The sequence below is a fragment of the Eutrigla gurnardus genome (assembly GCF_963514095.1).
Source record: "Eutrigla gurnardus genome assembly, chromosome: 20".
In the NCBI taxonomy this organism is placed as follows: domain Eukaryota; kingdom Metazoa; phylum Chordata; class Actinopteri; order Perciformes; family Triglidae; genus Eutrigla; species Eutrigla gurnardus.
In genome coordinates this window covers 3,321,465-3,345,900 of record NC_139931.1, presented here as the reverse complement: position 1 = coordinate 3,345,900, position 24,436 = coordinate 3,321,465, and the positions used below count along the sequence as shown (strand labels likewise).

The window sequence follows — 24,436 nt, the reverse complement described above, 5'->3', positions numbered from 1 at the left end:
GTTTTTTTTTTTTTTCTCCTTTCTTTATCTTCATGCATTTATTTATTTAGTCTCAGGCAATTCTGCAAAAAGTTGCAGAGAGATTATGGATCTGGACACGAGCAACCTATCTCCCGTTTGCACACGCACACACCGAAACTTCAGGGATTTGACATTTACTATGAATTTCAATCTAAATAATCCCAGTAATTCTTTTCATATCTGTTCTTTTCAAATGATGCAGCTGTCTGAGCTTGTTTACGTTTTAATATCCAATATATGCTGCAAACAAATTACACATTGATAAAATACATCCCTGTCATACTTTATAATAAGAGTCATTAATACATGGAGTGAATTAAACTTTAGTCAACAGTAATATGTTATAATAATAGTAACATATAAAGTAAAGTAAAGTAAAGTATAATAATAATTTCTATATTGTATCATAGCTGATAAAATAGAATAACTGTTACATTCTGATTACATAAATACTATTGATATCATATATCAAATCTTATGTGTGGAAAATGATTTGCAATCGTTAATAAATTGTTTGTAAAACATCTATAAATATAAGACATATAGACCAGAAACCAATCGTTAGCTATTGAGAAGGTATTAATGATCTAAATATTGATGATTTATTAGCCATTTAACTAAACTATTATAATCATCAGTTAGAACTTTATCAAAGTGGTCAAAATAATGTTTATGCATAGTTAACAAAGTGTTACAAATATCTACTTCATAATGTTTAAAGCCATTAAAGGGATCGGATCCTGTATATTCCACCTTTAAATATTAAAAATAATTAACAAATGTTTTCAATCCTTTGACATTCTTGTTTTTATTCATTGTTTTATTTTATTTGCTTGTTTTTCATGTTTTTTCAAATATTTTTTTATACTTTTAATGTTTTACGTGACACACTTTGAATTGCCTTGTTGTTGAAAGGTGCTATACAAATAAAATTGCATTGCCATTGTCATTCACCATTTATTATAAAATGTTACCAACACGTTGGGTTTTGTAAAATATATACGCAGCCGTTTTCTAGTCATTTCAGTCATTTAAAGATTCAGCAGGAGGCCGTTTCTTTCGCGCTACAAACGATCCGACCGCTCCGGGAAACCAGAGCAGATATTTGGCATAATTCAAAGTTGAATCTGGAGACACGTGAGGGTTTTGATGATACATTTGCACTTGAATAAAACAAAAAAAGGTGCTTGCTGCGCGACGTTTCTACAGGAATCAAATGAAGACGAACACATGCTGACAACAATGATAATTATTCTGTCTTCCTGCATCCGCAGCACTGAGTGATGAAACACAAGCTGAAACCTTTGTGTCGGAAACAGTCGGCTGCTAAATCTCTGACTACGTACCAGAGACGCTCTTTACCTCTCGTTTCATTCTAAGCAGGTTAGTTGCAGACAAGTAAGCTAATTTACTTTATCGTGTTAGTTTATGTTATGAGCTACACATCAAAGCCTGGATATGTCCGCCCGCGTTCCTCGGCACGATTTCATGAATTCACCGAAAACAATAAAAGCTCTTCCTTTTTTTCCAGGAGAAAATAATTTGTCGAAGAGTTTGCAGAGCGAGCCAACGTTACATGGTCATATGAATCTTCCACAAATCAATTTGAGGCCCTCCGAGGATTTCTAATGGAATGCAAATAGAAGCATCCCACGGGGAGTAGAACCTTTAATTAATTCGGACATGGACCACGCGTTTTTGGACCTGGGATTGAGGTGTAAACAGATGAGTGTTTGGCAATTTACCTCCTCTATGCAATAAAGATGTCCCCGTAGCACTCGGAATGGCTCCGATATGCAAGTGAGGAAATTCACAGTGCGCCCTGATTTATTTGCTTGTTATTAATGGGGCGGTGTTGAAGGAAGTGGTCTGTGGCTGCCAGCGCAATATCTGACCTCTGAGAGAGCATTAAATCAAGGCATTAGGGAGAGCAGTAATAAAGAGGACGGCTAAGGCACTGAACCTGCTCCAAAGCAAACAAACCGCCACAGCAGCACGGACCAGGCTGGAGTGACGGCCGGTAGTCCACCGTCACGTGTCAGGACAACGGATCCCCCAAGTCCCTGCAGCTTAATCCTTAGGGGACCATGAACGCCTCAACTGGATTTGCCTGTTTTAACTGTAAGGTGTCCTTTATTGGTTAGAAAGGCGCCCGTAAATAAAGTGAATTATTATTCTGATACAATTTCACAGCAATATATCACAGCGATTGACCAACTGATATTGCTTTTGTTGTAACTACGCTGCTAGCATGGCTAAAAGGACAATAAAACCTGCATTTGCCCTCTAACTATACTGGACATTTTTCACATTCTCATTTCTGCATTTTAAGCCAGCAGGTGAGGACTACTTCAGCTACAACATCATCTGGGCAACGTGGGTACCGTATCGTCTCCGTGAGAACCGTATCGTCTCCGTAGGAACCGTATCCTCTCCGTGAGAACCGTATCATCTCCGTGAGAACCTATCGTCCCCGTGAGAACCGAATCATCACCGTGAGAACCCATCGTCCCCGTACGAACCGTATTGTTGAGAACCGTATCGTCTCCATGCAAACCGTATCGTCTCCGTGGGACCGTATCATCTCCGTGAGAACCGTATTGTCTCCGTGGGACCGTATCATCTCCGTGAGAACCGTATCGTCTCCGTGAGAACCGTATCATCTCCATGGGAACCGTATCGTCTCCGTGAGAACCATATCATCTCCGTGGGAACCGTATCGCCCCGTGGGAACCGTATCGTCGCTGCGGGAACCGTATCGTCTCTGTGGGAACCGTATTGTCTGTAAAAAAGCTGGCCTGTTTCTTATTGAGACTTTGAATATGGAAGCGAGTCAATGTGCAGAGCATCTGTCTGCAATAATTAAGTGTGTTGAACACGTTTGCTACTCGTAGCAGAGGCAACCATTTCTCAGAGGTAAACTTAACAACAATCAGAGTTAACTCTAACAAGGAAGAAAGCTCCTCAGAGCATCCTCACGGAACAGAGATGCACACGTTTGATAAAACCTGGCAACCGATTTAATTTGCGATTTCTGGACGAAATTCCCCCATATATCGCAAAAAAAGAAAAAAAAAGCCTCAAAATGAATTCCTCACTTGTCACCACTTCACCGTGGCGTTGTGTTGATTTGGTCAAATGCCAACAGAAGCGCTAGCACAGCCGGGAACCATCTGCTCCACGGCTTTCCTCCCGCAGAATAAAGAGTCGTTATATGGCCGAGGCCGTGAGTCAGCTCGCTCGTTTCCCCTGAGCCGGCCAGTGTTTACGTGTAGCCTCCACCTCGCCTGTACTCCGGTAATGACTCACATTCATGCCGATGCTCGACAACATCCATCATACATGCTCAGCACATTCTAGTTCATGTGCTTCATACGCTCTGCACCAGTGTGCCACATTCAGCAGACAATCCCAACTTCACAAGACATGATGGACCGGGTGTTCATGATGACCGTAAATTAGCATAATTAGCTTGTGTCCTATGGGAAATTTCGGCTGCAACAGAATGTTCTTTCAGCAAAATGAAGAAATAAAGGTTTCATATGAAAAACGCCACAACAAGGAGGTCGGCGGCTGCAGAGGGAGGGGCCAGGTAGTCAGGTAGACTAGTTTCCTGCATGAGGTCCATGTTGTCTTCTATGCAAAGTCCATTCCTCCTTTGTGCATCACGGTTGAGTTTGTTGGGATGACGGAGTCACTTTGGTCTTCAGTACTCCACAGTCCATACTAGATATGCACATAAATCCCCATTTCTGAAGTTGGAAATCAAACCTTGTCGTAAGAATGTCTTTAAAGATGTTTGTGGTGCGTTTTATTCAAAAACTAACTTCCCAAAATTATATGTAGTTCAACATTTGAGAAAGCTTCAATCATTTCTGCTGGAAAATAGAAAATTGTTTTGCACACGTTCCAGATTTCCCTTTCATCACTTTCCCCCCAAATGTACTAAACCTCACCAAGATAAGAAAACAGGAAACTCTGCACTTCTGTGAAAACAACGCTTCTTATTCCCTAAACGTCCGACTCCCAGGTAACATCGCACATAGTTGGTGGTTGACGGATCTTTTCCTGTTTTACATGTCAAGTCCACAGGAGACTGCATGATTAATTCTTTTTAAGGCAATGTTCTTTTCTCAGGCAACGTTCAGGGATTGACAGAACATGCGGTGGACATTGTTGTACTTCACAATTGGAGCTTTCACAAGGCAACTTTTTTTTGTTCTGGAAACAAAAAGCAATGAAGTCAAGAGAAAAAAGGTCTCCGACTCGGTGGGTTAGCACTTATCGAGGACGGGGCATCGCCTCTTATCAGCCCTCTCAGAAAATTATATATATATGACATTATTCTGGCTTCATGAAGAAGTGCAATACTTAGTGATGTTTTTGAAAGAAAACATTTGCTCATTTGGCAGAGAGCAATTAGAGGAAATGGTTTTGGAAGTAGATGAGTGTTTAAGGCGGTACTTCTCAACTCGAGCCCTCTGGACCTGAAGGCCTGCTGGTTTTCAGTTTGAGCATGTAATCAGGAAGTGGTTTACACCTGGGACGCCAGGTGAACGCAATTACCTGCAATCAAATACCCGGCAGGATGGAGGGAAGCGCTGCTCTTCGTCCTCGACACCAGAGGAGCGAGCGGTTGTGCACTAAACTAGTGAAGCGGTGAACAATGTGACGCCCACTCATTTTTCTCGTTTTTTATTAATATCATATCCTCACATTTTGAGTTGTTTTTGAAGAAAAGCTCAGAAAGCATTAATGCGCTCCTGATGTTTGAAAATGAATGCAAGAGAAACACAATATATGACAAGAGCATGCATCCACTCCACATGAGAGTTTCACACAACCAGGTGGACTAAAATATCCTCCAATAGAGATGTGTTGATACGAGGAGCTGCCATTGTGCCAGCGTGCGATAGTTCATCTGTTCAGATGTGACAATGCAGCACCGGGACCATGAAATAACATGAATAAACATATGCACATTACAACCGAGGCAAATTACACTATATATTATTAAACTCAAGGTGTGAAATTCCTTCCTCTGGCGTTGCTCCGTTGCTTAACTAATTATCATGGCACATTAATTTTCCAAACCCCGAAGCCTTTCTGTTGAGTTTACCCAATGTGCAGAGCGTACGAGTGTATTCCTGTAAAAAAAAACGAGGCGTGTTACAAAACAAATTTTTAAGAGAAAGCGATTGGCTCCGAGCTGAGAGAAGCAGCAGCTGCCGGGGGACGCCTTCATTTGTATTCCTCAGATTGCATCAGAAATTTGGAAAATGTTAATTGGAGACAATGTGTTAAGAGGAAGATATGTTCTGACATGTCGGCAGCATAATAGCATTAAGGGTGAATTAATTATTGCAGTACGCTGAGGCTGGAAAACAGAATGTCATCCTCCATCCATAGAAATACATAATAGATGTTGAAGATAGCAGCGAATGCTAAACATTTTTGCTCGGACACATAATGCCTTTTTTTGAAATCAAAAGCCAGTGGGTTCCTCCCGTCCCGACAGAGGACATGTTGACAAAGCCCTCATTTATTAGCGACTCCCAGCGGGCGAGCCCAGCCGCGGCGTGAAGCTGATTACAAGGCCTGCACCAAATAAGCTGGAGAAGCCCATTTCACCACAAACCTATATTCATTTAGTTCTGCAGATTTATACATCCAACCATCTCAGCGGGAAAATCCGGCATGACATGGGAACGTATTCTGCCCTTTTGGAAACGAGGGTTAATCTCTCTTTCTTTCACCAGAGAAAAAGCTCAATCTTACAGTGACCAGCATGTCTCATACGATGCAGCGGCTGAAGCAATAAATTGAATTAAATAAACCCATTAGTCACAGCAGCTACCTTCTCACCTCGGCCCCAGATACACTTTCATGGTGAGTTGGTCCCTTTTTTACGGGGACCAGATGATGCCGGCTTTAGACTGTGATGGCAAAGTGACCTTGAGTCAAAAGACGGGCAGCGTGTCCTCGTTCATTACTCCAATCAATTAAGACGGCCTGTTCGTCTTCTGCAGGTGTTTAAAAAGTAAATGTATGCTCATTCGAAAATCAATTCATGCTTAGGATTCTGCCTCCTCCCGTCTTGTAGACATGAAACAAACCAGAGGTCGATTAGAGTAGAGAGCAACTATCGGGAGATTCTCCATGGGCGTACTTAAAATGCATGGAATGAATAACCGAGCGCAGTTCAAATACCTTTTATGAAAAAAGACTCAGTAAGAAGTCAAGGATCCCTAATCCTGCTCAGCCTCAAAGCAGATAGTATGTTTCTGCAGTTTGGTCCCCGACAGACTCCTCAAATAGAAACGCATGCTGAAGTTTAAGCCTGTTTTTATTATCTGTAGAGATGAGTCTTTTAAAGTTATCAGAATATCACATTCTGCTAATCTGAGTGGATGGTATTTCTGAATTTGTGACGGAAATTCAGAAATGCAGAAAACTCACTGACCTCATTAATTAATTCATTTCCAGCTAATTAAAAAACAAAACAGCTTAAATATTTTTTTTATTATTAATATTGTTTTGATAATCTTTATATAATAATCTGATATCTTTGTTTTCATAAGCTTTTTAAAAATATCTCAGTTTCTTATAAAACAATTAAAATACATGGTGTCATATATCTGTTAGTCATTTAATGAATCAGAAATCCTAATTTTACAGACTATTTATTTATGGCATTCACAAACGATCGATCACTCCGCCTCGAACGTGTTGGCGTAAAGATCTGTCCAAAACTTCTAAAGTCTGGATTAAAGAGTCGAGCGGTTTCATTGCATCCCTAATTTCTTGTTTGTTTCCAGGATCGTGTCCTTGTCAGAGCTTCTGTTGAAAAGACACGTTTCTGACGTTTCCAACCAATCAGATAAGAGGAGGAAGCCGAGGTCTTTCTAGAGCTTCTCAAACAACGACAGGGGAGGAGGCAAGAGGGATCGTGTGTAAACCAGATCCTGTTTACATACATCAGTACATTTCTTGAATTTGATCTAAATAACAAAGTTGGTGAGTCACTTCTGTTCCTGTTGCTCCGGTTCCCATAGTTCTTTGTTGTTCCTTTTCCTTTTATTTCTGAGACTAATCCGTCTCCTCACGTGCTTCACATGTCAAACATCCCGGATCACAAACTGGTTTATGAACAGAAGTATAGAAAAACCACAGAAACTACTATTGTTGCCTGAAAGAAAACTTTTAATTTTGTTTAAATTTCCAACGTTAACCAACGTGTTTCAAACTGTGACCGTAATCCAGGAAGCGGTTCCCTCGGTAACAGAGAGTGCAGTTTAGTTGTAAGAGGATCTCATTTTGTAGGAGACCGGTTTGATTCAGAAGAAGTTGGACTACTCAGAAATGCCAAAATGCTGAATGGTATGCAGCCATGAAGCTTCTGATTCAGATTCTGATCCTGCAGACAAACGAGTCTGAGTTTGATTATTAAAAGTTTTCTAAACTGATTTCTAGTCATATGTTACCACTTAGAAGAAAGGGGTCAATTTCTGAAGAATTACATTTTTATTTCTTCAGTAACGTCAAAACAAAGTCCTGCAGTGTGTTTGTAGTATTTTAGCAAGTTTCTTTTGTGAACGTTTAACAACAACAGGAAACATAAGAGGACGAACTAAACTCTCCCCGTTAGCCCCGGGGCAGCACTCACGCTCCATCATGAGCACCGTTTCAACCGAAAGTGTTATTAATTTCTCCCCTTTTGTCGGAATCACAATTCATTGCTGATTTTATTGTGTGTGGCCGCTTGCATTAAGCGTATAGGAGACAATATACATCAGGAGGAAGCCACAGGGGAAGAGTCGCCGTCACGGTCCAGAGCCGCTAACGAGCTCATTGGAGAGGCAGGACACGGCGCCTCGCTGCTAAATCTCCAACGCCAATAATCCAAACTAGCCGGGAAAAACAATCGCTTCCTGAAACAGCCGTTAGCAATTAGCATAATCCCTAATAGCATCCGTTTGCATGTCGTGGTTTTAACCCAGAGTTTGGCCAAAGCCCGAACTTATTAATGACCCCCAACGCAGAGAGAGCTGTCGCCGTCGGCAACACGTTTCATCACAGGATCCCGCCGACCGAAGCGGCGGCCAATCCAGCGTCTCTGTCATATGTAACGGAGCCGTTTTACACATCTGATCCTCGGCGCGTACATGCTTTCACACTGTGCTCAAATGATTCCAACGCGACGCCCCGCTGTGATTCGTGGGGGAAAGAAAAGGGGCATGAATAAGTAAACAACATAAAGCTATGAGGAGCTTCAAAGGCGGCGGGACAATCACAGCAAACACCGTCCTGGAAGCCAATGAATGTGTTTGTCTTGGTTGGCGACAGTGACTCAGGGGTGTAAACAGAGGAATTAGCAAACGCACCTCCGGAGTCTCAACACATCACACGGCCATAATTGAATTAAGTCTGTCAGGTTCGTTGCTGAACTGTGAGATAAACCATGAACAGAGATCATCGCGGTAAACACTTTGAACTTTTCATTTCAATCTCATCCCAGAAAAAAAAAAAAATTAAAATCCATGGAAGGGAATACAAAAAACTGCTGAAATGGCATCTCTGTTTAGGGGTTCAATGCTAATTTCTCTTGCTTCCTCAAAAAAGGGCCAAGGCTTTCTTGCTCCATATTGCTGCATATAGATATATACTTGCATAATGTTCATATGATAATGTGGGAGAAGCCAACGTTTTCCAATCCTCCAGCGTAACACACCTATCAGCTCATAGACACACATTTATAACACACTCCCAGCAGCGCCCGGATCTTGGCTCCGTGACCATTCCTGTCAGGGTTTTCCCTTTGACTGAACAAATGCATCAGCTTGTGTCATGAGACCCCCCCCCCCCCCATCCCTCGCAGCCAATAAGGAGCGTGAGGTGCACAAGTGCTCTGGGAGATGTGGAAGGAAAATTGGAATCTTGACAAGTGTGATTGACATGCGTATTTGTCCCAAGGTACTCCTATTTGCGGAGATTTAAAGGCGTCTGTAAACCAGCATTCTGCCGAACAGAAATCATTGTTCCTCCGGAGGAGAGGCACATCACGGCAATTTCGGCTGCATGCAAATAATCTTTTGGGAGAGATGAATCCCTTTGAGCATAAAATGACTTTCAGCTGAGCTTATACTTTATTTTGGAGCCCAAATAAATAATTTAACAGATGAAGCTCCGTCTTTCATTTTTTCAGACAATCTTGTGCGTCGTGGAATGAAAACACAGGTCCTCCCTTCTGTCACGGAGGGGGGTGAGGAGGGTGCGAGGCTCCGGATTTCATACGCCCCCCCTTTGATGGACACAAAAATAAAGTGGATATGAGTCCTGATGGTGAACCATAACCCACGGCCACTTCATAGCAATGGACGGGGGGAAAAACTGTGAATTAAATTCTAACCATGAGTAAAATAGACTTCCACTTGAAAGCGCCAGAGTGTAGCTACAGCAGAGAGAGAGAAAGAGAGAGAGAGAGAGAGAGAGAGAGAGAGAGAGAGAGAGAGAGAGAGAGAGAGAGAAGGAATGCACATGAATTCTGAACAGGACCAAAGGCAGGATGAAATTGGCTATCCCCATTAACTTCTCAGGAGGGTTTTTTCTCCCTCTTCTCCATATTCATAAAGGATGGAGCCGTATTACGTCTCACATAATTCCCATGTCACAATACAGATCGCTTCAATAAGATCAAACCAATCTGTAATCCTGGAATGGCATGGAAAAAAAGGAGCCGAACAACAACAAAAAAAGCCCTCCTGAAAGGTAATTCAGCACCAGGCTCCCTGTTGATCCACCGAATAGCATCGTAACGGTTGTGTTAATTAGCTGTGCTGAAGCTCGGCGTCTCTAGTGTAACAAAAAGGGACGTTTTCATCTCAGATGTTGATACCTTCATCATATGTGATGGTCCATCTGCAGAAAATGAAATTTAAATAAGTTCTTACAGTCATGAGAAAACATGTGGGAAAAGCTTCATAGTGAAGTTTGAGAGGTTTCATGAGTTTTCCACCCGTCGCTCCTCTGCAGTCCAAATATGGTCACTTCCTTCACTGGTTGCAAAAATCCAAGCTGGCGACCTCGAGGCTTCAAAACCTTCCAAACTAAATAGTTGACTCTATTTCCAGAGTTTGAGGTTTTGTTTTATTTGTGCAGGTTTAGCTGCTCAATCCTTTGGTGAATGTGCCTCTAAATATGTAGCTGGATTCCAGTTAGCTTAACGAAGCCAAGAAATAGGTGATTTGTTCAATCGACACCTTTTTTTAACGTGTAAATAACAAGGCAGATTTTAATAGCATTATAATTCCCTTTCTATGGCGCCGTGTGTGAGGAGAGGGGCCGCTCTTCACGGCTGTGGGATGCAATGAGTCATTTTCTTGCGCTGTGCTGCATCTAAACAGATCCTCAAACAAGAAATAAACATGATTGCTCCTGTGGTAACGGCAACCTCGCAGCTCCATGATGCCGGCGAGTGTAATCAAGTGGAAAGAGGGGTGGGCAATGAAAATAACTGTACTGAAGCAGTCCACTCTCCTGACAGCGCTGGGGTACGCTGCTAATTAAAAAGTTTAATTCCACAACTGCAGCACTGGCAACGGAGCACTCGGAGGTGCGTCCTTGTGAGTCTTGGCGCCGTCTTATCAGGCGTAGGCAGATTCTGCCACGGCGGGGGGGGAAAGGCGCGGGACAGGGGGGGCACTGCAGCAGCGCTCAGGCCCCAGCTGGAGGGGATGGCATCCTGCCCACTCGGGGGATCTGGCCCACCTTGCTCTTCCCCCCCCCCATCTCCCCACTGAGTGGAGGCGTGGGCTCCCAGTCAGGTGGCAGGAGTCAGAGGGCTAAGCTGCCCGTGGAGCGGCTGAGAGGGAAAGCAGGGCTAAACAAGGGATAAACACTGGATTTAGACTTTCTGCTGCCGGGCTTCTGCAGTGGATCCACGTCTCCATTACACACCTCCTGTCACCGGGTCCGTCCTCGGGACCGGAGGTTGCAGCTACACTGAAGCCCTTCCTGCAGCACACACTGTTCCACTCCTTCACACTGACAACAACGCCTCCGTGAATAGACTAATGTTGCTCTTCTTTTTCTTAAAAAGAGTGAGCTGTGAATATTTGGCAGTGCGAAGAAAAAGATGTGTTTCTTTGACAATGCAAGGAGGGAATGCACTCTATAGTGTGACCTTCCTGGAGGTAAAAGTTTCCTGGATCTATTGATTAGAGCACATTACATCTTTACAATGTAGGAAGTCCTTAGAAATGGCAAGGAATATTTTTTTAAGGTCTTGCAAAGCATCGAGGGGATGTGATTTTTTTTTTTTTTTTTTAAGTCAACAATATAAGTAAAATAGTTTCTGAGTATGCTGGAGTAAAAAGCTGCTTCTCGTTCCTCAGCAGCCCTGGAAGGATAAAAACACGGCTCTAAAGATTTATAGGCACATCCTCTCAGCTTTTATTACATAGGGGGTTAAAGTGTCATTTTAATAACACAGAGATATTAGAGCTTGCAAACCTCAGTAAAACTTTGGCTCTGGTTCACAGTATCTGATTTATCTCCCTGTTGCAGCGGCGACAAAGGAGGAAACATTGTGCACATGCAGATCTCTGCAGTCATGTTGACTAGAGTGAGCGTCATAGTCTTCTTTTGTTCATTTCTGCGATGAAACTTCTTCAAACTAAAGTTTTGTATGTGACCTGCTGTTGTTGCGTCGTCTTTCTTTCTCCTTAAAATATGCTGGTGAATTTACCGCTGCCAAGTCCCGACTGTGGGACCATGATTTTGATGAACGACGCGTTCACCTCATAAACAGGTGAGCTTGGCGATAAATCCTTTTACACTGGGTCAAATCCATAGAGTCTGTGGTGAAACTCTGCGTTACAGCAGGTGGCAGCTGTAGCGAGGAGCAGCAGGCTGACAGAGCGATAAGTTATTCAGGATATTTGGGGTTTGATATGCAGGAGATATGCTGCTGTTGCAGAGCGGGACGCGGGTTTCTTCGCCACCATGTAGACTCTTCTCCTGGCTGCTGGGAGTGTACCGTTATTTGATGAGGTACAGTGGATAAATCAATTTTAGATCCTGTAAAGTCTTATACTGGGACACTTTATGAGCGAGGTTTAGTTTATGGCTTTTACACAATAATTGGGACTTGAAGTGATTGTAAAACAGGCTTGTTCATATACATATTAGATGGATGGACAACTTGCTTGAGTGGATTTGAAAAAAAGGCTTGTTAAGAGGAAAATGTGTTTTATGTGGCGGTAATGTTCCGGGTGTGGATCGGGCCCTCCAGACGATTTACAAGCAGATACAAAAAACGGAGATTCATTGTGTTTCAAAGCTGATTGAAGGAAATTTGATTTCTCCCCATGAGCGCTCTCATCCAGAAAGTGAGTTAGCATTTTTGCTCTTCCGAATTCAATGAGTTCTTTTTTTTATTTCGTTTAGACGCCTGAAATAAGATCCGTATTTCACGCCACCTTAAAAAGGTTTTAATGTTTTCTTCTATTATATAAAATACGTCTCTTGTGACGATTTGAAGATCTTACATGTCTTAATAGGTGGCTAATTGATACTAAAATAATCCGCCATCACAGCCTCCTTGTGTACACGGGGGTGTAGTTCCTTTAGAGTCTATTGTTCACTTTGTACTTCCGCTGATTGTTCTCTCAAAAATCATTAACGTGGGCTTCATTTGTTAAGATTATCTCGCTGGTAAAAACAAAAAAAGAAACTTCCATTGTTTTTGTGGTTGAGGAATCCAGGTTCATGATAAGTTTCAGGGTTGGCCTGCAAACATAAGCAGAAGTCTATTGTTCTGTGTTATGTGATTATATTTTTTACACACAAACACACACACCAGAAGCACAAGGACATCTGGACAGAGTTACCTGAAATTTTAAGACCTATGTTTCACAGACGTATTGATTTTTGATGAATTTCACACACACTTTTGTTTTTGGTTTGGATCTGTGTTTCTGCATCGACGTAGCTTCGTCTCGGACTCTTGCATTGATTCTCTTTGATCGTATCAGTTCACCCTTTGCACCTCTGGCAGATATGGATATGCTTAAAGCTCCAAGCTATACCGACACATATATCTGCATGATCCTGAAACCGTAATGTTTTTTTCATGCTTCAATCTAAAAAAAAACAACATAATTCCATATAATTATATGATTATTACATTATTACATATCCCTCAGCGTAATTGCTCCATACCAGGAGCTCTGAGTGTGAAAAAAAGCCATTCTTCCTCCTTGTGAAAAGACTGATGTAACTGCTCCCACTTTGCTGACAGTCCAGTTCACACATCAATGCAGAGCAGAATTCCATTGAGCCTCAATAGATGAGAAAAGCTCATTCCTCCCGCTGAATTATTTGATCACACACTTTTCAACTGGAATCAATCTAAATTGGACAATCTGACACGTTTGAAAACGGTGTTATTTTTAACAATGTGGTAGAGTGACACTTCCAAGTCTGCCGAGTAAAGGAGCGATATATATGACACTGCCAGCTAGTGTTTGAAATGAGTACTGCAGTCCGAATTGAAATTATCGGAGAGAATGGTTTAACGCGCTCGCGGGTTGCCAGGTTGAGTAACACTGAACTTACATGAGCGCGAGTTGAACAGCCGATAGAAGTAAACTTTACTTTATGAACGTAATATTAACGCAAGTGTGCTACATTACAAAATGTGTTGGATGGATTAGTTAGAAAATGTGACGTTAGCGGAATTTTCTTTGTTGTTTGGTCCCCAAGGACTACCGTTATCTGCGGCTAGCCAGCTAACGTTAGCTACATCGTTTCAATAAGCAATCCAATGCTAGCGCAATTTGGACACATTCATTGATTCACTCACAAAAAGAATAAACTCTTCTAAAACAATTATTTCTATTGGAGAGATAAATAGCTAGTAGCTAACATTAGCAACGTTACAGAAGCCTTCGATTTGGACATCAGTATTCATTGACTGCGACATTTAACATTCGTTAATGGAGTCAATTTAGAGTTAAACTCTGTTGTGACTGATAGCGGTTAGCATGTGTTAACATGAAGGTGTTAGCCAGCACTTGTCAGTCTTCAATGACATTAGTTTTTCTTTACGCAGGCTAATCTCTGGAATCCACGTTTGCTGGCTTCCAAGGCTGCAGTGTAGCATTTGTGTGCTACTGTCACTCAACTAAAGTGCATAAAAATATGAATGTTCTGATTTTATAGTGTAACAAGAAAACTGAGTGTTCTATCAACAAGATTCCACAGTAATTGATCATACATTGTTTATGTGCCTGTCAGTGATAATCATAGCAAAGCCTTTCTGACAGAAGTTCAATATCTTTATTTATTTTATTTTGTTCTTTCTCCTTTTTTTTTTTACTCTGCCGTTGCTCCTTCGAAACCCAATTTGTTTGCACTAATGTAAACTGCATTTGCTTGGCATTTTGCAATAATGATGAAAATACCAAGCAGTCAAGCTCACTAATAAGCCCTCATCAGGCTGCTCTGTGAATAGTGTGAATTCCTGTTGAGAGTGCTCACCCACAGCAGCACCAAGCTTCTTGTATGATCGATCGGCAATGACATTTTTCACCACAATTTATTAGGCGCATTATCTTTCCGTTAAAGCGTACGAATGCAGGCGCCGGGCTGGAATACCATTTGCAGTATTGGTCATCATGCATCAGAGGTTTCCTTTTCCAGGATGGGCGTTCTCACCAGGTCTGCTCAAGAGAACCGATGAGTTAAATCCTTGCTGTGGCGGCTCATCCTCTTTACTCAGAAATAGAAGCAACATTAGAAGCGCCAATTGGCTGGTGAAAGTCCTCTGTGTATGGTAATGATGGCACTACATTGCTAATTGCTTGTTCAAGTAAGCCCAAAACACACAGCACAAACTGTCCAAGAGTGATAAAAACAGGGAAGCAGCACCAATCACCAATCTGGGCCCGTCTACGGGGGCTCAGAGCCGACCCGCATTAAACTTGGAATCCTGATGTGAATATTAGAAGGGTGCTGGATTTGTGCTGACGTTTTTATGGACATGGAAATCTGTGTTTATTCTGTTTATTCTGTGGGAGTTTAAAACCTCTGTGCCACATGCAGAAGTAAAAAAAACTGAAAGCATTTCTGCATCTTCTTCAAGAACGACGGATTTTTTCATGTTCGCATGCTAACTGAGTCAGTAATGGGCCAGTTTTCTTGTAAATTAAGTGTAAAAGTAAGACTTAAAAGAGGTTCGGTTTGAAATTCAGAGCATTTCTAGTGCCTCAACAAAGTTGGTAACATGGTGCCGGCTGAGCCGGCGGCTAGCAGCCTGAGCTAACAGTGTTATCCTGAGGGAGAGGTGGGCATCGTGCTTCTGCGACAGCTGTGACCACCAAATGTGAACACTTTGAATCGCAAATATCTGTTGAATATCACAAAGAGAATCTTTTAAAACATGTTATGTTTAAAGTAGTAAATCCGACTCTGCCATTCTGATTTACTGTGCTAAAAATAAAAGCACAGAAAATGTTTCAGTTGTGGTCGTCATTGAAGCCCGATCAGCTTTTCTGTAATTGAATTTTGAAGTAGATACTTGATAAAGTGCAGTTATGATGATTACTCCTTTTAATATAATAAACGTCCAGCCTTTGTAGATGATGAGACTGTAAATCTGCTGCTTGTGTTTCCTTCAGCGAGACGCTGGTGGTTTTATTTAACTCCCAACACAGCGGCTGTGGAACCAGAGAGGCCTGAGCACAGCTGCCTACATGAAAGAGCTCATAAGTCCTTATTGTTTCTTCGACTGCCACTGACGTCTGAGCGTGTCAGACTTTTGCCAGGATTATCGCCACGACGTCCCATGTAACAGCAGTGTATTTAATTAGGAAGTCACATTGAGATTAAAAGCTCTTTCTGCCAAAGACGCGGCCACATAGCAGCACCCGACACATGACATCGGATCACAGCAGCAACAATATACAACATATGTTACTTCCTATCATGTGTGAACAAGGCAGCTACACTGTAAACTAGTTGTTTCAACGTAAACATTTGAGTGACCAGGCTGCCTTAAACTTGTTTGTCAAGACAACAAAGACAATTAGTTAACTCAATTACATATTGCTATTTGACTCAACTCCAACTTGAAACCTTTAGTTGATATAACTTAACCTCAATACTACTTAAAGGCAATAGCTGATTAAACTTCAATGGCATTAACTTAGATTTTTTTGTTGATTTAACTGCAAAACTAGTAAGTTGTACTTAAATGTACCAACTGCTTGAATATAATCATTTAACTGTTTGACACAAACATGTTTACAGTGTGTTTACTGTGTTCTGCTCCCGATGGCTTACAGTGAGCCTCCAAGGCTGCAGGCAAACCTCAACGTATCCACACTGTACATCTAATTAGCTTCAACGTTCTTTAATTCACAGCGAAGGAACTCTCCTTCACCCTGCCGTCCTTCAGATCCGTACGCAAGAAAGAAACGGAAAAGTAATCAACTAAACACAAGCAACAACACAGACACACGACAGCACTAAAGCTTGATATGTAAAGGGACAAATAGCTCCAGTCAACGCAATAACACGGAGACATCATTGGCTTCGCAGACCCAACGAGCGTTTCAGCGCATGTAAGCGCTCACGAGATGCCTTTTGGGCTGCGTTCGCCGGCGTCTGTCATATCCATCACGACGCGGAGCAGGTGTTACGGCGACAGGCCCAAATTTATGAATCACATTTTACGAGATCACTGGTCTCGTTCAACTACGCCAATGTCAAATGGTTTGCAAACATCTGTAACTGATCATAATTTCACTTCCATTAAGTCCACATTAGCCCGAGCAGCACAGACAGAGGAGAGAGATGTGGGATAATGCATCATTTAGAGGCAAACAAACAAACGTGGTCGGAATGAATTTTTATATCAGTGTCTGTTGTGTGGAGGGTGGAAAAAAAAGTGTTGTGATTTTCTACCATTTAACCATCAACTTTGACAACAGGCAATGTGTTTGTCTCCCTCCCTGAGTGCATCATCCGGAGGTGAACGCTCCACACAATGGCAGATATGAAATAAAAACCTCCTTTAGGGATTTCTTTGGCTCAGGGGCCCCGAAAACACACGAGCATTCTTATTATTATTCATGTAAGCATGTCATCCTCCTGTCTAATGAGCCTTTCACCGTGAGTGTAATGAAACAGCTTGCATTAACACAGGCGAAATGAACAGCCGAGAGCTCCCATGTCTATGCAGCAAGATGAAAGCAGATGCTCGGCAAACCCAAACACCGGCGCAACAGAGACGCAGAGGACAGGACTCCGAGTCGGCGGCGTCCTCGTCAGCTCATTGACTTCATTAGAAGAGAGTCTTGAATTCCCTCTGGTCAAACGTCATGAGAACGACGCCTAACCTGAGCTAAGACAAATTGACCATAAGTGAACCCTACAAATTGATTTTTTTTTTCTTTCCTCCAATAAACACGGCGATGATAAACAGGCTGTTCTCTGGCTAATAAAGCGGAACTCAGTGAATGTCAGTTATCGCACACGTGATATGCGGTGCAAACACATCGGCTGCAAAGCAAAGACAAATGGTCTTCCAGATAATGCGACACTTTTACACGTTGGATTACATGCAGTTTGTTCTGCTGGTTGAAGTGTTGGATGTTCTGTGATGAAGAAGGAGAGAATACAGAGTAAACATGCAAAAGACTTTCCTGGTTCTCCTTTAAATACTTAAAATAAGTATTCTCCCTCAACTGTGAATATACTAAAAAAATGTCTAGAAAAGGCCGACGTTATATTAATTATTAAACGTGACATCATATGATGATTCTCAGTGTGTTGTTTTGTATTTCAGATTTAACATCTGACAAAACACTTGTGTTCAATGTAAAACAAAATGTCAAACCGACGGAAAATCGGACTTTTAAAAGAGACTGAAACGATGCGGTGGCACTCGTGTGTGTGTGTGTGTGTGTGCGTGTGTCCTTGTGTGTGTGTGTGTGTGTGTGTGTGTGTGTGTGTGTGTGTGTGTGTGTGAACAATACAATTGTATCGTGTTAAAGGTCGAGAGGATTATGATTCAGAAATGAGGTGCAAACTCACATGAATCAGTGAGTGTCTATTAAAGGACCATTCCAGAGGTTTACCCGTTTCTATAAATGATATCTGCACTATTATCCACTTTCCAAAACTGCTGTTTAAGGTTGTTGGATGGATTTCCCTACGATTCCAGGCAGCCATCATGTCCCGTATGATGAATTAAATTTGAACTTGCGGGAGTGGAAAAAAAATGCAGAATACAAAATCCCATCATTGAAAAGTGAAAAAGAAATCCCTTATAAAAATGTGATGAAGCTGAAAGTGAAAAGTTTGCATTGGCACAGCAGGCAGCATCACTGTGACTGATTGATTACCTGTCAATCTCACTCTCTTGTGAATTGATTCCCTTACCTGCAGGAAGAGCATGAAGACCTGTAAAACACACATATTCACTGTTCGGACTTGGTGGTGAACTCACCGGTACCAGTCCATCCCCTTCTCGTAGTTCCTGTCGAAGAAGTGTGGCTCGTTCCCCACGGCTCTGACGTCAGGGTGCACCCTGAGAGCCTCCAGCAGGGCTCGCGTCCCCCCTTTCTTCACCCCGATGATGATGGCTTGAGGAAGTTTCTTCTCCCCATAATCCATGGTGCAGTTCACCCTGAGTTCGCTGTCCGTGGTGCTGAAATCCTGGCGCTCCCTCTCCAGCGCGCTGGTGTGATACGCCGCCGCGGATTTGGTCGGAGACGCCTGAGTCCTAATCCAGTCCACCGTCCTCTGCTCGGCCTCGGCATGATCCTTGACGGAGGCGGACGCCGCCGCGGTGGTCCTCCCCGCCTCGGTGAATCCGTTCAAGCCCTGCGACGCGGAGTAAAGTTTCTCCCTCAATGTCACAAAAGTTGTCTCCTCCGTCGCCAGCCTCCCCTGGTACGCGTAGTTCTCCTGCAGCGGGAACTGCAGCGAGTTGTAGCAGCTCATCAAGCTGTAGAACAAGTAGGTGACGGAGAGGGAGAGGGTGAACATGAATAAGATTTTCCGGGGCACTTTAGAGGTGAAGACCGAAGTGCTGGACCAAAATGCCATCTCTGATAGCAGTGATCCTCTCAGAGAAGTGGCCAGACATGTTTCCACCCCGAGTCTTGCATGGACACAAAATCAACAGCAATAATCAGTCACTATCAGCGGCGCTCCAGCTACAAGAAGCGTGGAGCCGGACCGAACCGAGCCAATCCGAGCCAATCGCATATTTATAAGGACGTGGATCGTTAAAATTCCGGAAGAATATCGCGTCCTCTCCCCCCTTTTTTTTTTTTTCTTGAGTATCGATTTCTTATTCCAAGGCTGACAGACAATGTCACAATTTATTGGAGCGAAGTTGCAGATTTGAGGGGCTGGAGGTCTGGCGCCCTTCCAAACGAGCTGCCTGCCGTCAACTGGACACAATATGATGGAGCAAATCCTGTCATTTTACAACAAGAAGAGTGTTGAAAGTAGGCTTCTTCTCCTCATGAGCCCGAAGTCCAGTATCCGGATTCACATCGGCAGCCTACAATCCATCCAGTCCCCCCTAACAAGGCTCGGATCCCTTTCCCCCTCTCTGCTCTCTTACTTTGCGCAGCTGAAAGTCCGCAGCCTTTTGCACAGACGCATCCACTCTTCCCACTGACTCCCGGTCTGCTTTGCTCGCCGTCCTCGCGCCTTTCTCAGATTGGTCGGGTCCAACGCCGCGCGCGCATCGGCTGGGTGAGCTCATCTGAGCCGAGGCGCCGTGGAGCCACACAGCACAACTAGTGTGCGTACACCCACTTTCTCCCTTGTACCCGCGTGCACAAGTAGGGCTCGAGACGTCAGATGTCCTCGCGCGAAAGGAGTCGTCGTTTTGGGGGGGGGGGGGGAGCTGCGTCTCCTCGTCCACGCGGAGGGAGAGAGACACGACGGCGCTGTGACACCCGAGGGTTAATTACGATACCCATTGTTCTGTAAAGTTTACTATGAAGATTGTTTTGAGATTACATTTTTCAGAAAGCTCATGTCTGCACCCTGCTGGCTTTCTGTGGAGCAAAACGCTCATTTAGAAGTTTATTATGATAAATGTAATAAAAAAAAAAACCTGAATCAAGATGGATGGGCCTAATGAGGAAAGCTGCTTTTTTAAATTGTAGTTCTCCTTTTATATATTTCTGAATGTGGCCGTGCTGTGGATGGGGGATGCTGCTCTGGTGTATTATACACAGAATTTATTATACATGGGTGCAGACGAAAATTACTGGTGAGAATATTCACTAGACCTTAACTTGTGCACGTTGTTGCTGCAATATGAGGATTTAAAATGGCATGCCACTGAAACGTCTCCCTGTATTAGAGACTCTCATTCATCACACACCTGCAACACACCAGGAGAGGCAGCAGCCGCCGGCTCTCCAACCATTAACGCCCGCTGCATCTGGTATTTTAACTTGAGAAATATTTATACGTGTGTTACTGGACTCCATTTGTCTGCTGTAAATGTCTTCTATGCAGACGAGCCAAAGGCGTGTTGCAGTGTCTCTGTTTCCACCGAAATCAGAAAATCTATGTCGTCCAATGAGAGAGGCGATGCATCTTCTCATCCCGTCGACATAAAGACTCGTGAACCCTGATGGAGATGAAACTGAACTTAAAGCCGCTATCGATATTTGTCTTCAATGTGAAGAGAAGAGAATAATCACTCAAACTCAACATCGCAGAGCGTTGTCGTGTTGCGGCGATGTTTCGCTCTCAGCTTTACTATTTTGGTTCACTCTGACTTCTCATGTAATTTTTTTTTTCAGCTGTAGAATGGCTTTAAAAACCAACTGTACCTGCTCAGCACCGGCTAACAGACACACTCAGCAGCTAAGTGGTGGACATGATGGAGCGTTCGGCAGCTAAAGAGAGTGATATTTCCCTCAGGAGGTGGTGGAGACCAAAAACAGAGTTTAAAGAGGGAATAAGGCCCTCACATTCATCAGGCGTCCCGAAGACACGATTCTAAATAAATCATAATGTTGCTCCAAAACTGCTTTTAAATAACCACATAAGTTCAATTTCAACTTAAAAGGTGATGGAGGTTGTTTTTGCATATTAATGAGTATCAGTCTACTAATGCAGACGTCTAATAAGAGTATCACTATCACCTTTTGCTGTTTATTTTTGTTGAAAACTGGCTCTAAAAGACAAATAATCCAGAATTGATCATAATTATTTGCCAACTCTCATTTGATTTCCAATGTTAAGCCCCAACCAAGATGGAATATGATGTTTTTTATTGGTAAACTCGACCTCCATGTGAGCCACGCAGGTGAGAGTATGTGTGGGGGAGGGGAGCGTGGACAAGTGTTGGGAGCACAATGGTTCGCAGGTGTTTGGCAGTCAAGAGAGCGTAGGAGAGCTCAATGGCTTCCATCAAATTGTTGCTTTCACAAATTGCCACTCGGAGAAGCCGAGAGCTCTCGAACAGCGAAAACCGCCGCCGGTTTGTGAATCCTCGGCGTTCTCAGACGTCCTACGTGTCTGAGAGTCGGCCTCGTCGGACGCTTCTGAGCATGCTCAGACACTCCGGTCAAGGAGCGGGGTTTGCAGCCGAACGTGTCCGCGTTAACAACACAAGTGAAGTGTCATTAAGATGGCTGCCGCCGCTCAACGCTGATGATAACTTATTATCGGAGCACCAGAAAGAAAAAATATATTGACCCGTTTTATCTTCCCTTTGTTGTGTGTGTTATCTGAGCCATTCATAAACCGGCGCGGCGTTGTCGGTCCCCGCGGAAAGCCGAGCGCTCAGATTGTGTCTATTTGCATTTACAAACAAGCAGTCACTCAGGAAGGATGGACTTTTATTGAAAGTGAGTTAAATTTCTGGCAGCCACTTTGTGAAGGAGAGGATTTATTGGCTGATATCAAATAAACACGTGATGCTTTGCATAAAGGCAACAGGTTCCTAATCAGGATCATTTCAGCAGCACATCACCATCTACCCAGCATGCACCGGGGTGGATGTGGCCCCCTCTTTATCATGCGCCTCGTGTCCAGATTGTATTCAGATATGAATTATCCATATTACATTTACACCTGGAATTAAAAAATGTGTCTTTTTCGCTACACAATGTGTCTGCGGCTCCACTGCAATTATGATTTCCAATCCGGACAATATCCACTCACAGTTAAGGCGGAATTATTCATGTAATTCATTATAAATATCATCTGGCAGGCTGCAGCACCGACTCCACACTATTCCAGTGCGGTGTGTGTGTGTGTGTGTGTGTGTGTGTGTGTGTGTGTGTGTGTGTGTGTGTGTGTGTGTGTGTGTGTGTTAAACCCACATGATACATCTGGTCCACCATGTTTTACTGCATTCAATGCTGCTGCTGTTGTTTTCCCTGTTGGAATCTTTGTGTACTACAAAGGGACGTTCAGCAGAACTACAGCTGGGTAAACAATATTAAAACCACTTCTTTTAAATATCACTATAAAGGCGTCGGTACACAGCGTGTGTTTTATATCTCCGGCTGCAGATCCAAAGCAGCGACTGGTGGTCAGCGTCGCTCCTCTGGAGGCTGCAGCCTGGAGGCAGACCAGGTTAAAGTCCAGACTGCATCTTATACAACACTGCTTGTGTGGCGAACCACAGAGCACCGTCACATTGTGATTCATCATCACTCCAGAGATGGCTTCATGTTACAACAATGTGCAAATCTCAAAGTTCCTGTGAAACTGCATCAGGACACCATCACAGCTGCTGCTGCTCCACCTGGAGATCTAGTCTCAGAAGAAATGACCGGATTGCGAACTCCTTCTCGTCCGGTGGGCCCCGAGATCAACTGTGGGGAGCTCTTGGCAGGTACAGCCGTCCCGACTGCTACAGTGTAATTTAAGTCAGAGCACTTTGGCCACTAACACGCCCCGGTGCTCTACTGGGGGCTCGCAGCAGAGACGCTCTATCACACTGCAATTAGACGGAGGATGTGACCTCCATCCGCTAAGATCCACGACTGAGGGACACAAAACAATGACCGCATGGAAGCTCATTTCTAGTAGTAAATGCATAAGAAAGCTCGGTGAAGTCTACAGTTGGTGTCTGCATTTCTTGAAGGTAACAATTCTGCAGGACATCTCATGAGGAAAGTGCCTCGAGTGATACTTGAAGGCATTTCCTCATGAATGTTTTGAAGCGTTGCTCTGCAGGAAGATTGGGATGAAAAAAACAGATTTCCTATGCAGTATTGGGCAATTAATGTAGGAGGATTGTTAAAAGATGACTGTATGTGTGTGTCAACAGTATATACTTATAGTTCAACTCCAGGGAAAAGAATGAATCTCTGCAGGAGCAGCAAGCTGGATCGCACATCTATTTGCACCGAGCCTCTACATGGAGACGCCCGGTGAGGGATGTGACAATCCAACGCGTTATTTCTGGGCCTTGGATCCGTATCACACAAACCCGGGAACACATTCGTATTTTGTTAGCGTATCGAATATAAGCAGGAATGTGGTTAAGGCACATGTGAAGGGAAGCTGAACAACAAGGACTGTTGTTGTTCCATATAGAACCAAGGACTTTAGAGACACAGTAGTTTCACTGCCAAGTACAATAACTGTTCACATTTACACCACTGCCATTCTGGGTATTATAGTCACTATAGTTTAACAATGTTCTACTTCTTCTGACTTTTTAGTTCTATCTATTTACAAGGAATTTGGATTTAAGAGTTTAAGATTTAAATTTCCTATTGATAGATTTGTGATGCAGTCAAATGAGACAAACAGAAATAACTGATTTAAAGTTGTTTTGATCATATTTTGAATAAACGATGCAACTTTAAAACAACGGCGACGTCGTCTGGAAAGTGGATTTAGACAAAATGCAGAGTTTTTTTAGATCTTAATCTATCCGATTTAATGACAAAAAAACACTTTGATATGACACGTGAGCAAATGAATACGTGGGGGAAAAAAAGGTTTTCATGTTTGCCGTTGCGGTTGTGAGTGATGTGCACGTTGTTGACGGGAAGCGACGCGGCGACGGAGACGCTGAAGGCCAAACGGGGACAAAGTGGGGCATTTAAAGTAATAACAAATTATGGCTAATTGTGGGAGCCGACAGCTATTGAATTAGTTAGCTATTAAGCTTGTTCCTGTGTAATGTACAATTTCACGTGATTTATAGCGACGATCATTTGCACTGATGAGATCATTTGTAAATGAAGTGTGTGTGTGTGTGTGTGTGTGTGTGTGTGTGTGTGTGTGTGTGTGTGTGTGTGTGTGTGTGTGAGTGTGTGTGTGTGTGTTTCCCTCTGATGTGTGTGTCTTTATTGGTCATTCTTCACGAACACTCAAACCCCAACGAATCCTCTGATGCATCGAG

General features: G+C 43.1%; 1 protein-coding gene across 1 annotated transcript in view; it reads right to left on the bottom strand.

The window, feature by feature from the left end:
* hs3st4 (heparan sulfate (glucosamine) 3-O-sulfotransferase 4) overlaps nt 1-19,842 on the bottom strand; it is a 73,674-nt gene extending 53,832 nt beyond the window's left edge. Inside the window, exon 1 of the mRNA XM_084036635.1 lies at nt 18,536-19,842. Coding sequence (XP_083892761.1) covers nt 18,536-19,137 — 602 coding nt within the window. The 5' untranslated portion in view covers nt 19,138-19,842. The remainder of the gene's footprint in view (nt 1-18,535) is intronic.
* Between the last annotated feature and the right edge of the window lie 4,594 nt (nt 19,843-24,436).